Source organism: Carcharhinus amblyrhynchos, chromosome 1, assembly GCF_965287045.1.
Source record: "Carcharhinus amblyrhynchos chromosome 1, sCarAmb.v2.hapA, whole genome shotgun sequence".
In the NCBI taxonomy this organism is placed as follows: Eukaryota; Metazoa; Chordata; class Chondrichthyes; order Carcharhiniformes; family Carcharhinidae; genus Carcharhinus; species Carcharhinus amblyrhynchos.
This window is the reverse complement of record NC_137324.1, coordinates 138,739,305-138,753,530: the sequence shown is the minus strand read 5'-3', so window position 1 is coordinate 138,753,530 and position 14,226 is coordinate 138,739,305. Positions and strand designations below refer to the sequence as shown.

Here is a 14,226-nt window from a genome sequence, read left to right as displayed (position 1 = left end):
AGGGTGCAGAGTAGCAATATGGGGAATGATAACCAGAGTTTGAGAAGTAAGTGACAGACCATACCAACATTAGAATCAAATAAGATCTGATGACCTGATGAAGTGTACCCAGGATATTTTGGGAGGCTAGTGAGGAAATTGCAGGATAACCAGCAGAGATGTTTGAATCATTGATAGTCACAGGTGAGGTGCTTAAAGATTGGAGGGTAGCAAATGTGCCCTTGTTTAAAGAGGGCTGCAGGGAAAAGCTTGGGAACTGCAGGCCAGTGAGGCTCACATCTGTGGTGGATTAGTTGTTGGAAGATATTTTGAGAGACAGGATTGAAAGGCATTTACAGATGCAAGCACTGATTAGGACGGTCAGCGTGGCTTTGTGAGTGGAAAATCGTGTCTCACAAATTTGTTTGAGTTTTTTGAAGGGGTAACTAAGAGGATATATGAGGGCAGTGCAATTGATGTTATCTACATGGACTTTGGCAAGGCCTTTGACAAGGTACCACATGGTAGATTGTTGCATAAAGTTAAATCTCACGGGATCCAGGGTAAGGTATCTAAATGGATACAAAATTGGGGTGGTTGTAGAGGATTGTTTTTCAAACTGGAGGCCTGAGACCAGTGGTCAGCGGTGTGTCTTAGGGTCCACTGTTATTTGTCATTTACATTAATGATTTGGATGAGATTATAGGAGACATGGTTAGTAAGCTTGCAGATGACACCAAGATTAGTGGAGTAGTGGATAGTGAAGGAAGTTATCTGTGATTGCAATGGGATCTTGATCAACTGGGCCACTGGGCTGATGAATGACAGATGGAGTTTAATTTAGATAATTCATAACAAGATGGATAAATTGATGGTATAAATTGAAATCAACGTGTATGATATGATCACCTTAAAAAAACTTGGTTGCAAGATGATTAAGGCTGAGAAATGAATATTCAAGGGTATTTGGCATTTTGGGAATATAGAAAGAAAGAGGAACAAAGTGGGTTTGCTCTGTTAATAAAGGACAAGATCAATACAAAAGGGAGATGTAGAATCACTTTGAGTGGATTAACAAATATCAAGGGAAAGAAGTCACTGGTTGAATTAATTTATAAGCCCCCTATCAATCCACTGTAGGACCCTTTTGCCCCTTATCATTCAATGGCATTACCATCACTGAATCCCCCACTATTAACATCCTGGGGGTTACCATTGACCACATAACCATATAAATACTGTGGCTACCAAAGCAAGTCAAAGGCTAGGGATGCTGCCCGGCTTAATTCACCTCCTGATTCTATAAAGCCCATCCACTATCTACAAAGCACAAGTCAAGACTGTAATAGAATATTCTACACTTGCCTGGATGAGTGCAGCTCCATCAACACTGAAGAAGCTCAACATCATCCAGGATAAAGCAACCAGCTGGGTCTCTACCCCTTCCACAAACATTCGATCCCTCCACTGATGAACAGTGGCAGTTCTGTGTAGCATCTACAAGATGCACTGCAAAAACTCACTAAGATTCTTGAGGCAGCACTTTCCAGACCCACGAGCATTACCATCTAGAAGAATAAGAGCAGCAGATACCTTGGAACACCACCTGCAGGTTCCCTTCCAAGTCATTCACTGTTCCTAAGCAGCTGCTGGACCAAAATCCCAGATTTCCCTCCCTAACAGTACTGGGGACGTACCTATACCTCAGGGACTGCAGCAGTTCAAGAAGGCAGCTCATCACCACCTTCTCAATGGCAACTAGGGATGGGAAATAAATATTGACCTGGCCAGTGACACCCACATTGTGCAAATGAATTTTTATAAAATCAAGAAATAATAGTTTTTAATAAAGGTACTGCAGTAATTTTGAGTGATTTTAATCTTGATATAGATTGCACAAATCAAAGTAGCAAAGATAGCCTTGAGGATGACTCCATACTGTGCGTTCTGAACAGTTTCTGCAGGATCTAAGGAAAGCACACAATGTTATATTTTAGATGTGTAATGAGTCAGGATTAATTAGTGATCACATCATAAAAGATCCCCTACGCAAGAGTCATAACATGATAGAATCTCATGTTCAATTTGAGGGTGAAAAATGTGGCTCTGAAACCAATGTTGTAAACTTAAATAAATGAAGTGATAACAGTGTGAAACCACAGTTAGTTACAATAGACTAGAAAAACAGTTTAAGTGGTAACATGGCAGAAAGGCAGTGGCTAATGTTTCTCTGCAAAGATGTGAGAAAGAAAGGTTTGAAAGGAAGAATGCACTATATGTGCTAACAAAGGAAGTTGAGGATGGAGCCAAATGAAATACGATAATGAGAAGATTAGCAGTAGGCCAGAAGATTGAGAAAACTTCAGAAATCTGCAAAAGGTGACTAAAAAAGAGGAAAAGATTCGGATGAGAGTAAGCCAGCATGAAATATGAAGTTGTCATAGCTTTAAATGAGGCCATTCGGCCCACAGCGTCTTCACAGCTCTCCATATTAGCAATTCACCTGGAGTCATTCCCCCACTTCCCCCCGCAACCCTGCACATTCTTGCTTCCCAGATAAACGTTTAATTCCCTCTGGAATGCCTCCACCACATTCCCGACTCCAAAAAAGAGGGCAGCTAAAGTGAGCAATGACTTCTTCGAGGACAAGACCCATGTGTTAATAATGGGAAACAAGGAAATAACGGAGTCATTGAACAAGTATTTGTACCTGTCTTTGTGGCAGAGGACACAAAATACATCCTAATAATGACAGGAGAAAATCAAGGAACAAAGTGAGGTCTGTAAAATAATCACCTTACAACAGTAATGTATTAAGAATACAAATGGCCAGAAAGTGGTGGAGGCTGGATGATTGTATATATTCAAGGGTGAGCTAGACAGATCTTTGATCTACAAGTGAATCAAGGGATGTTAAGTCAGGGGACTAGTAGGAAAGTGGAGTTAAAGTCACAATCAGATTAGACATGATCTTGACGAGTGCGGGAGCAGGTTCAAAAGGCCAAATATCGCTTTCTTATGCTCTCATGTTCATTTGAAGTAACTGTAATACAATAAAGGGGAAAAGAAATTCTGATGAATGTCTAAAGCTTCCTTATGATAATATTTTCACATCAACCTTGGGCAAATTTCAGTTATAATTCTTAACAGTGTGGGGCCAGAAACTCCCCACACTGTTTCTTCCAGTTTCCGGCTATAACTTCAGTGGTGAAGTGGCCAAGACCCCAGAGAAAAGACTGTAACACCATTTTACTGGTGTTGTCACAAATATCCCACTGTAATTACAGAGATTGGGAAAACATCTTCCTCTAATGAAACTTCAAAACCATGAATATCCTCTTTCTTTATCCTGTTTATATTCTCTCCTCATTTAGTCTCTCTTCCCTCTCCCTTGGCTTTTTAGCATTCATAATTATGATGCACAACTCACAAAATGCTGCACTGGAGCCTGTCACTTGTAGAGTATCCTAACGTTGCCTGTTCACTATGTGTTCTCTTCCATTCAGTGCAGCAAAGCACACAGTCTTAATGATGGCGAATGGGGAATTTGTAAATGACTGCATGGTGAAATATCTATATCAGCATACATCATAAAACACACAATGCAAGGATATGCAGGGAACACATTCTTCGCAAGTCAAGGAGTTTTCAAGGAATTAGTCTGTTAACAGCGCCTACTTACCAGGTTGGAAAGTAATGATGGAATCATCTGTATTTGGCCTTTCCTCATAGTCACTCATAACCTGAGCAGTGCCTTGGCGAGTGTAACAACGCACTGTGGATTTATAACTAATATCCCCACTGCGGTAAACAACAGCTGTAATCTTGCCAGCTTTTTCCTTCCCCACATAATGAAATTCTTTGAACTGCATCTTCGGCACTGAAGACACACAGGAAGAAAAACAAAGGCACTTTGGTTAAAATGCGAAGTATCAGATGGTGTGGTTGAGAAGATGGGTAAGACAGTTGGTTTCTGACTCCATGCCTCCAAACTTACAATCAGATGTGGAATCATTAATGGTCACTGTCGTCTTGCTAGGTTCCCCGAGCACTGCATTCATTGGCATACGGAGCACAAGCTCAAAATTCTCAGGCCCCTCGAGGACAGGCTGGCCCAGGTCATCCAGAACAGTGACACGGAATGTCTGCATCGTGACACCAGGAGCAAAGTCCAAGTTCCGGCTAATTCCAACATAATCAACTCCAGCTTGTAAAACAAAATCAGATGACTTATATTATTGTGCTTCTGTTTTTTACATGATGAAACAGGTAAGACTTTACAAAACCTCCTTTAAGTTTGGTGCCTTCCAGTACAAATGTTTAGCTCAGTGGGTCATTCTCACCCCTCTATATCTGCAAGCTTCAAGAAGCTCAGTGGGTCATTGTCACCTCTCTACATCAGCAGGCTTCAGGACTTGAGCACAAAACTAGGCTCACACTATACCGAGAAGGTGCTGCAGAATCCTGGAGATAGCCTTTTGGATGGGACTGCAGGAGTGTCTGCCTGTTTAGCTTGACATTAACAACTCCTTGTTCAGCAAGAAATATTTTGATCAATTGCCATTTGTGGGAAACTGCTGTGTGCAAGTATGGTTGCTGGATTTGCACTGAAAATACAGTGATTGAAATTCAAATTATGTGAAGAGGTTTGAGAATTTCTAAAAAATGTTCTAAAGCATTTTATTAATTTAAGATTTCTTTTGTTCTTATATATTTCCATATTAGCACGGTTAAGAAAAGATATACAGGACAAACTTTTGGAACGTATAATTAGAGCATGGTCTCGTACCTCCCAAATTTTATAATCTCCACCAGTCCTACAAACTTCGGAATCATCTCAGCTTTTTAAATTATGGCCTCTTACATAACCCTGATTTCCACATTTTCCCATTACAATTACTCCCTCTGTTGCCATCATTCCCCCTAACTACTGCTCCCCATTACCTTCACTCCAGCGTTATTGTCACTCCCCCATGGCCATCATCCAGCATTACTGTTTGTTCTCCCATTATTCATTCCCCTCTACTGCTCGCTCCTCCTTATTGTTTGTCCCCCCATTACCATCACTCCAGCATTACCAGCAGCTGCCTAGATTTTGGGGGGATTTTCCACTCACATTTTCAGTGGGCAGGAATGCCAGAGGATTTGGAGAATCCAATGGACATCCCAAAATGCCTTTTGCATTGGTGGGATTTTCCATTGAAATTGTCTTCAACCCCGCCATTGATGCAATGGGGTTCCTACCATAAAAGGTTGGGGCCCATTGACATACATTAGCATCCACTTAGCAGGCCTACATTCTCCACCATACTGTCAGGCAGAGATTTCCCCAACTCCCCCACCCTCCTCCTCCTCCACACTGAGTTTCCTCTACACTCCAGCAGGTGAATAGTGTTGCGTCTCTGTTGTCTCATGGCATCTGACTTGCAAATTTCACGACTCCCATTTAGGCATTTAGCTTGTGGCTGCAGTGAAAAGACATATTCAGCTTTTACTGATAAGGGGTAGCTAGAAGGTAGAATGAAATGACCTCCTCTCTGTTCCCATGGTTTGCAGGCGGCAAGAGCAACCCTTGAACCCACTGGATTTGTGTAGGTAAGATTGCTAGGCAATGGGGGGGTAGAAACTTGTCTGGTTGACCAATGAATTCCCAATTCTGCTAGAAGGTAGGATGCTATTGGCCAGGTTAATAATGTGTACTAATGTAATTGGATCATCCAGTTTGCATAACAGGTTGAGTGGGAGAAACGAAAAGATATATCTGTTCTACACATGTACTAGAATGCAGAGAGAAATTGGAGTCTCCAACTGTCTCTCCCCAATGCGTGCTGGTCAAATAAAGAATGTCTTTAACTTCATACTGCCTTTCATAAGTCTTTGTATTAGCTGAGTTAGGCTCAATACATGGAACTAGAGGGAAACCTCCTTACAACTGAGTTAGTCAGCAGGATTGGTCACCGGCAGCAAGATGTGTTTCACAGAAGTGACTAAGTACTTTTTTAATTACCACCCAGTAGTTTGGGAATTACACGTCTGGCAGCCGGAAGCCATAAGTTGAATGATCTGAACCGCACTGCTATTCCCACACACACAAGGATCTAGGCTCAAGATTCCAAATGTCCGCCTATTATCTATCAAAATCCTGCATGATTTTAAGCAGCTCTACCAGGACACTCCTTTGCTTCTTCTTTTTGGACAGAAGTGCTCCCCAGCTCAGGCTCTCCTGTACCATTTAGATAAATCAATTTTGCACCTTCTCAACTGCCCCTCCATTCTTCGTAACAAGGAGACCCAACTGTGCAAAATCCTCCAAGTGTGGTTTGTACAAAGATATATGCAACTTTAATGTAACTTCTCTCCTTTTAAGTTCTGTTCCTCTGGGATTTAGTCCCTGTGCTTTGATTGCATTTTTATTGCCTGTTAACCTGATGTGCCCCTATTAATAATTTGTACCCTGGATCTCTTCGTTCCATTATCCATTTAATTATGTATTTTCCCAGGAGTATATGGTTGTTTGACGAAAGGTTCATCCAGACCTGAAATGTTGGCTCTCTCCAAATGTTGGCTCTTTCCATTCTCCACTATCAGACCTGCTGAGATTTTCCAGAATTTATTGTTTTGGTCCTATTATTTCTCCTCCCAATGCACCACTCACAAACATATATATATATAAATTCATTTGTTATTTACACATCCATTCTGAAAATTTATTAAGATGCAATTTTCCACAAATAATGTCTAATTTAGAAAAAAATTGCTTCTTTGCTGAAGTTCTGAGGTGTAGAATATGGCCCTGGAAGTGCCAATCCTCAGTGCATGTCTGTTACTAATTCCCAGTCGGAAGAAGAGAAAAAGAGAGGGTTGGATTCTATGTTATGAGTAGCAGAGGGTTTCACTTTGATCAATGATCTCTGATCTCAGTGACGTTTCACTGGTTGGAATAATAACAGAAAGATTGACTGGTGAGATAAGGTTGCATATCTGTCAGTGAAATTCATCTGTACTGAGTACGCATGAGCTCAGTGCCCCTGGGCTACAGGAAGCAAAAATAAAAATCAACCTTTGGTGCACAATTATTACCCAGTGACCATCGCTAAAAAGATCAAAAGTAGATTTGAGTAAAGATGAGATCAGGCTTGATTGTGATGACCCCTTGGGGTTAAATGGCCTGTTGTCATGCACTGTCTAGGTTTTCACATGTGGAGAGTGAAATAGCAGAAGATTGCTGAGGAGGCTGCAGGTGGAGATTATAAAAAAACAAATTCAATCCACAAATAATACAATTCTAACATTAAGCTGAAATTAAATCTTTAATGATGCAAGATGGAAAACATCACCTATAGCCTTGGAGACTCACATACCTTCTGCTGACATTGGTTCAGTTTTGCGGGAACGCACAGTGACTGTAGCAGTCTTTGACAGGTCAGTTCCTGTCCTCCAGACACGTACGTCCACATAGCCAGCACTTTCATCGACCTGATATTCTGTGTCTCCAAAGTAGAATGCAGGTTCTGTGCACAGGGATTGAACAGAAACAAGAGATGGTGAAAATCTAGCACAATGTTAAAATGAAGCTACTGAGGCTCTTTCAAATAACTTCAATCCACAACTGTATTTTTACTGAGCAGCAATGTCATCTTTGATCTTGTAATAAGCCCAGGTAGTGTTGCAAAAGGTGATGATTTAGGAAGCTTCTAATCACACATCCATGTGGCTGCTGAATGCTGATGAAAGAAGAGTATCATGTTGCCATCAGCAGTGTCCTATCTGATGTTATAATTAGCTTCATTGAATAGGGCTGCCACTCAAACTTATTCATTATAACAAACAGGCCTGACTGATTGGTAAGAAGTTGATAGGAACAATCAATTTGCCTGAGAGAAAAGAGGAAAAAACCTGGATTGTCCCTCTTTTGAACCTGCGATCAACTTTAGGATGAAACATCAAACAAGTCAGTTTCCTTGTTCAGAACGATCTCCTTATCTGTAAGCAAACTAATTAACATGACTTGCCACTGGCACTCCTCATCATTCATTCCAGACCAAGGCTACACAGTAATTAATAACTTCACAAATGAAACTATCAGCAGTCAGCCACCTTCACAATGATCATTTTTGTTCTTAACCAGCATGCATTAATACACAGCATAGTATTAGACACAAAGATGTATTTTATGTATTTATTTAAAATATTAATGGCCCATTTTTCCCACAATTTAAATAATATTCCTGGTCAAAGAAGGTACCTGCTGCCACTGATATGATTACCATCAAATACAACAGACAAGAAACTGGACATCCTCAAATAAACAGCTGAAACTCTTCCTACCACATTTGCACCACAACCACTAGTGTACCAAACACCAGTTTAATTAAGGATTTCAGATTAAATTGGAACTCCAGATGAAGAACCTATAGCTGTGATGCAAAAGAGATTCTAATTGCCCTCAAATTCCTCAATACTTTACTGTGTAATTGTTATTTTTTTTGAAGACAGATCAGATAGAATTTAACTCAGCCAATGGGTTTCTTGCCCACTGGCTGGAGAGCCAGTGTTGCCTCCTTTGGGGAAAATCAATCACATTAAGGCCAAACACAAACCTTCCCTGGAATCAAAGATCCCAGTGTGGAAATCCAAGAGCTGCTGACCGATCAGAGGTAGCAACTGTTCATTGCAGGCAGCACCAGCGAGAGTGCAGCAATCTGCCAGCAATGCCAACGCACTCCCCAAAGGCCCAGGATCTGTGAAGGATCCAGGTCACAGGTGAGTAAAGGCTGATAGGGATTGAAGGGTAGAAGATGCTCTGCCCCCTTCCCAATGCTAATTTACTTGAGCAAGTACTGAGTGCCTAACAGTGAGGCATCCCCCAGGAGTTCGCAAACAGACAAAGCGGTTTGCTTCTCGGGTTCCATGCTTAGCAATTGCACCACCAACCACTAGCTGAACACCAGCAGTAGTGTGAACACCTTAGCAGGACATTAATTGCCTGTTTAGGGGCCTCAGTCAATAATGGGGCAGAAAGGCCATTCCTGAGCCTTGCTGTTCTGGATTTATCCAGTTCCGGTACTCCGCACACTCTAGTCTGATTAAATAAATGCCCACATCTGAAGTCACCTCAGGAAAGAGCATTAAATTTTACCCATAATTGATGCAGATATAGACTTGAGACAATCGGCTTGAGATAGGCATTGATTTACAGTTGACACCTGTTACATATTTGTCACTTCTGGTTCACAGTAGAGTTCTACTGTAGCCATGTGTGCAAGGAAGTGATGTAATGTGATGCAGAGTGGGAACACCTGGGGCTGCGCAATGGCACAATGGTTAGCACTGCTGCCTCAAAGCAGTAGGGACCAGGGTTCAATTCCCAGCTTGGCTAATTGTCTATGTGGAGTTTGCATGTTCTCCCCTTGTCTGCATGGGTTTCCTCCGGGTGCTCCAGTTTCCTCCCACACTCCAAAAATGTGCAAGTTAGGTGGACTGGCTATGCTAAATTGACCCAAGTGTCAGGGGATTAGCAGTGTAAATGTGTGCGGTTATGGGGATAGGGCCTGGGTGGGACTGTGGTCAGTGCAGATTTGATTTCACTGACAGATATGCAACCTATTATTTCTCCTCCCAATGCACCACTCACAAACATATATATATATAAATTCATTTGTTATTTACACATCCATTCTGAAAATTTATTAAGATGCAATTTTCCACAAATAATGTCTAATTTAGAAAAAAATTGCTTCTTTGCTGAAGTTCTGAGATGTAGAATATGGCCCTGGAAGTGCCAATCCTCAGTGCATGTCTGTTACTAATTCCCAGTCGGAAGAAGAGAAAAAGAGAGGGTTGGATTCTATGTTATGAGTAGCAGAGGGTTTCACTTTGATCCTCCTTCTGCACTGTAGGGATTCTATGATAAACAGAGAAGCAGCAGATTTGAGGATGAGCTCAACACAATAAAGTTATGTTTGTTTATCGAGTGTTTTTAAGTGTCATTCTCCAAATACACAAAAAACTGATGATGAGGATAACTAAGGTGCATTTACTAAACCACTCAAAAAAAGAGGTTTAAGCAAAAAAAGGGAAACTTTTCACATGTGGTGCCAAATTGCTTATTATGGAGAAAATCAATTGGCTTGTGTGGACACTGGTATAAGACACCCTGAAAAACAAATCCTAAAGCTGACTATAGTAAATGACAGAGTGAAGCTCAAATTAATGCCTTGTGTAAATAAGAAAACTGAGGTAGCTGCTAGTAACGTGGTTGCAAAATACACATACAGGAAACCTGCATGAGGAGTTTGGGCATCATTGGAGCTTTTGATGAGAAGATGGAACAGTGGAGTTCTTCTTCTGAGCATCTTGATTATATTTGAACTGGCAAACAAACTGGATGGAAATATTATGGTGCCCATTTTCCTGAATGTGATGGGAGGAGAAACCTTTAACCTCCTCTGGAGGCTTGTGCAACCTGATAAGCCAGGAGGAAACTCTTTACTAAAACAGACAAGCAAATTGTGGAAATTTCGCAACCACATTTTTCATTTAAACCTCTGGTAATTGTAGACCACCTTAGAATCCATAAAAGAAATCCGGAGGAAGGGGATTCAATCCACACAATTCGTTGCAGTGCTTAAGAAACTTGCAGAATTTTGTGAATTTGGAGACCAGCTTAACGACACCATTAGTGATAGTCCTGTTTGTGGTCTGTGCAGTGAATCAACACCATAACTTATGTTAACTGAGAGTAATCACACTCTGCAGAAAGCCATTCAAATCACTGTTTCTGACTGCAAAGAAAGCCCAGCAGTTTCATTCATCCACTTGGGGTCCACTGAATCAACACCCAAAGCTGTCAGGGCCCATACATGTAACCAGCGAGCAAAGTCACGGCATTCTGCTGCTGAATGCTGGTGAAAGGACATGGAATGTCAATGCTGTGGACCAGAAGGACAGAGTGTGCTTGCAGGAATAAAAAGCCAACTATAAATACAAATTAAAGCAAGAACAAAGAAAGACAACATTTAAACAAAAGGAAAAATGCCCATGCTGTACAACAGAGTCAAGAAGAGTGAAGTAACACTCAGAAGTCAGAGGAGGAGCTATCACTACATGTGTTAGCTAGCATCGGTACTACACACAGAAGTAAGGATGGAAGTTGACACTGGGGCAGCAGTCTTGCTTTTGTCAGAGATTAATGAGAAATTCCAACATATTCCCGGCATGGTGGCACAGTGGTTAGCACTAATGCCTCACAGCGCCAGGGACATGGGTTTGATTCCTGGCTAGGTCACTGTCTGTGTGGAATTTGCACAATTTCCCTGTGTCTATGTGGGTTTCCTCCGGGTTCTCCAGTTTTCTCCCACAGTCGAAAGATATGCAGGCTAGATGCATTGGCCATGTTAAATTCTCCTTCAGTGTATCTGAAGACGCCGGAGTGTGGTGATTAGGGGATTTTCACAGTAACTTCATTACAGTGTGAATATAAGCCTACTTCTGACAAATAAATAATAAAGCCATCAAGAATTGTGCCAAAGTATACACTGGGAAAATGAATCCCCTAAAGGGCCACACTGAAGTAACTGTGCATCTCAATGGACAGACAACAGATCTGCCTCTACACAACATGAAGGGAAACTACCCAGCATTGATGGGATCGCACGGTGGCACTGCTGCCTCACAGCACAAGGGACCTGGCTTCAGTTTCCAACTTGGGTCACCGTCTGTGCGGAGTCTGCACATTCTCCCCGTGTCTGTGTGGGTTTCCTCCCACAGTCTAAAAGATGCGTTGATTAGGTGCATTGGCCATGCTGAATTCTCTCTCAGTGTACCCAAACAGGCACTGGTGTGTGGGGACTCGGAGATTTTCACAATAACTTCATTGCAATATTAATGTAAGCCTAATTGTGACATTAATAAATAAACTTTAATAAATTGGGTTGTGCATGGCTGGGGAAGATTCAACTGAATGGTGCTGAAGTCCACATGACAGCCAATGGAGAATCAGGCCTGATGAAAATTTTTAAAAAGCACATTGTTGTTTTCAATGGAGAATTAGAGAGCATGAAGAACATTACAGTCAAAATAAAAATAAAAGAGGGAAGCCAAGTAAAATATTAGAAGGCATGGACTGTGCCATTTACTATTAGGCTGAAGGTGGAGGCTAACTGAAGTGGCTTGTGAAGTCTGGAGTTCTGGAACCTGTCAGCAAATGGGCTATGCCTATTGTTCCGGTCATCAAGAAAGGTGGCTTCAGGAGGATCTGTGGGGACTTTAAGATGACCATAAATCAAGTATTGTGTGCTTAACATTATCCATTGCCTCACTTTGTGGACCTGTTTTTAGGATTGGCAAAAAGCCAAAATTTCAGCAAAATTGACCTGAGTCAAGCCTACTTGCAGAAGAACGTGGACAAGTTACAGGAACTTCTGACAGTTGTGACACATAAGGGCAGCACGACGGCACAGTGGACAGCACTGCTGTTTCACAGCATAAGGGACACAGGTTCAACTCCAGTCTTGGGTGACTGGGTGACCCAAGACTGGAGTCAAACCTGGGTCCCTTGAGTGTGGAGTTTGGACGTTCTCCCTGTCTCTGTGAGCGTTTCCTCCCAAAATCCAAAGGTGGACAGGTTAGGTGGAATGGGCATGCTAAATTGCCCCTTTGCATCCTAAGATGCGTAGGTTAAATGGATTAGCCATGGTAAAAGTGTCACAGGGATAGAATGGGTGAAAGGGCCTAGGTTAAATATTCTGTTAGAGTGTCACTACAGACTCAATGGCCCAAATGGCCTCTTTTGCACTGTAGGGATTTTATGATTCAATTGTAAGAGTCTTTTCCAGTACCAAAAATTGCCGTCTGATGTCACTTCCGCTCCTGCGTTGCTTCAAAGGGCTATGGATCAGATTCTGAGCAGAGTCCAGTGCTATCCGGACAACATCCCAGACACTGGGATGGATAAAGAGGAACACCCTTGAAACTTGGGACTGCTCTTCAGAGATCGGAAGACTATGGTCTGAAAGTCTGTAGAGACAAGTGTGAGTTCATCCAATCTCTGCTGAGTATCTGGGACATGTGATTGATGTCAGCGGTCTTCACCAATCTCCTTCTAAGATTAAGCCATCACAGGAGTGCCTGCACCTCCAGAATATAAGCCAGTAATGATCCTTCCTGAGATTGTTGAATTATCAAAGATTTGTTCCAAACTTGTGCCAGACAAAGACATGGAAGTGGTTGAATCAATACAAAAACACCTTCACACAGACCAAAGAGGTACTTAAATCTGAAGCTCTCACACATTTTGATCCTACTTTACCCTTACAGTTAGCTTGTGATGCATCTCTTTATGGTTCAGGAGCTGTGGTCTACCATATCATGCCATTGCATTAAGGAAGAGTCACTGCTTTTGCCTCTCAAACCATAAGCTGAGATTGAATAAAAAGCTAGAACATGTTCTTCCAGTGCAAAGATAAGAAATCTACTACCCTCGGTACCCCCATGGGAGTGGTCTGAAGCGGCTTGGCCATGTGTACATGTGGATTGTGCAGGATCTTTCAAAAGACACAAGTTTTTAGTAATTGTTGACGCTTACACCAAATGGTCAGAGGTCACTTTGATGACATCACCCTCATCTCAGAAGACCATTGAGAAGCTGCGAGTAGTACTTTGTCACTCTGGATTTCTAGAACAGCTGGTGAGCGACAACAGACCTCAATTTGTTTTGCAGCAATTTGAGAACTTCCTTTAAGAAAACAACATTCAACACATTACAACCGCTCCACATCACCTTGCTATTAATGGGTTAGTAGAATGCTTCATTCAAACCATGAAGCAACCCTTGAAGGAAATCAAAGAATAAGGTTCTTGTCAGTGTGAAGATGGAAATACGAGAGGTTTGCTGCCAACCATTCTGAGTGATGACCTCCAGACCACCTAAATTTGTTGTAGTGACTCACCCATTGACTATTGACCCATTGAACTTGTTTTGGGAATGTTCAAATTAAGGGGGAAGTTAAGACTCACCATGTAGTCATGTATGTCAGGAAGTGATGCAATGTGATGTAGAGCAGGATGCAGAAAAGCAGCAGCTATGAGAGAGAACACACCACAATAAAGTTATGTTTGTTTATTGAGTGTTCTTGAGTGTCATTCTCCAAATGCACAACAAAACAGGTCTGCCTTTTCCCATTGCTCTTTGATTTTTTTGAGAAATTGGAGGAAATGGTCAAGATTCTCAATGAATATTTCTGTGTT

At 41.7% G+C, this 14,226-nt stretch overlaps 1 protein-coding gene across 1 annotated transcript in view; it reads right to left on the bottom strand.

Moving 5' to 3' along the window:
- frem3 (Fras1 related extracellular matrix 3) overlaps positions 1-14,226 on the bottom strand; it is a 170,715-nt gene that overhangs the window by 42,307 nt on the left and 114,182 nt on the right. The window contains exons 7-9 of the mRNA XM_080199655.1: positions 7,341-7,490; positions 3,977-4,186; positions 3,662-3,859 (exon numbers count right to left, since the gene is read on the bottom strand). Coding sequence (XP_080055781.1) covers positions 3,662-3,859; positions 3,977-4,186; positions 7,341-7,490 — 558 coding nt within the window. The remainder of the gene's footprint in view (positions 1-3,661; positions 3,860-3,976; positions 4,187-7,340; positions 7,491-14,226) is intronic.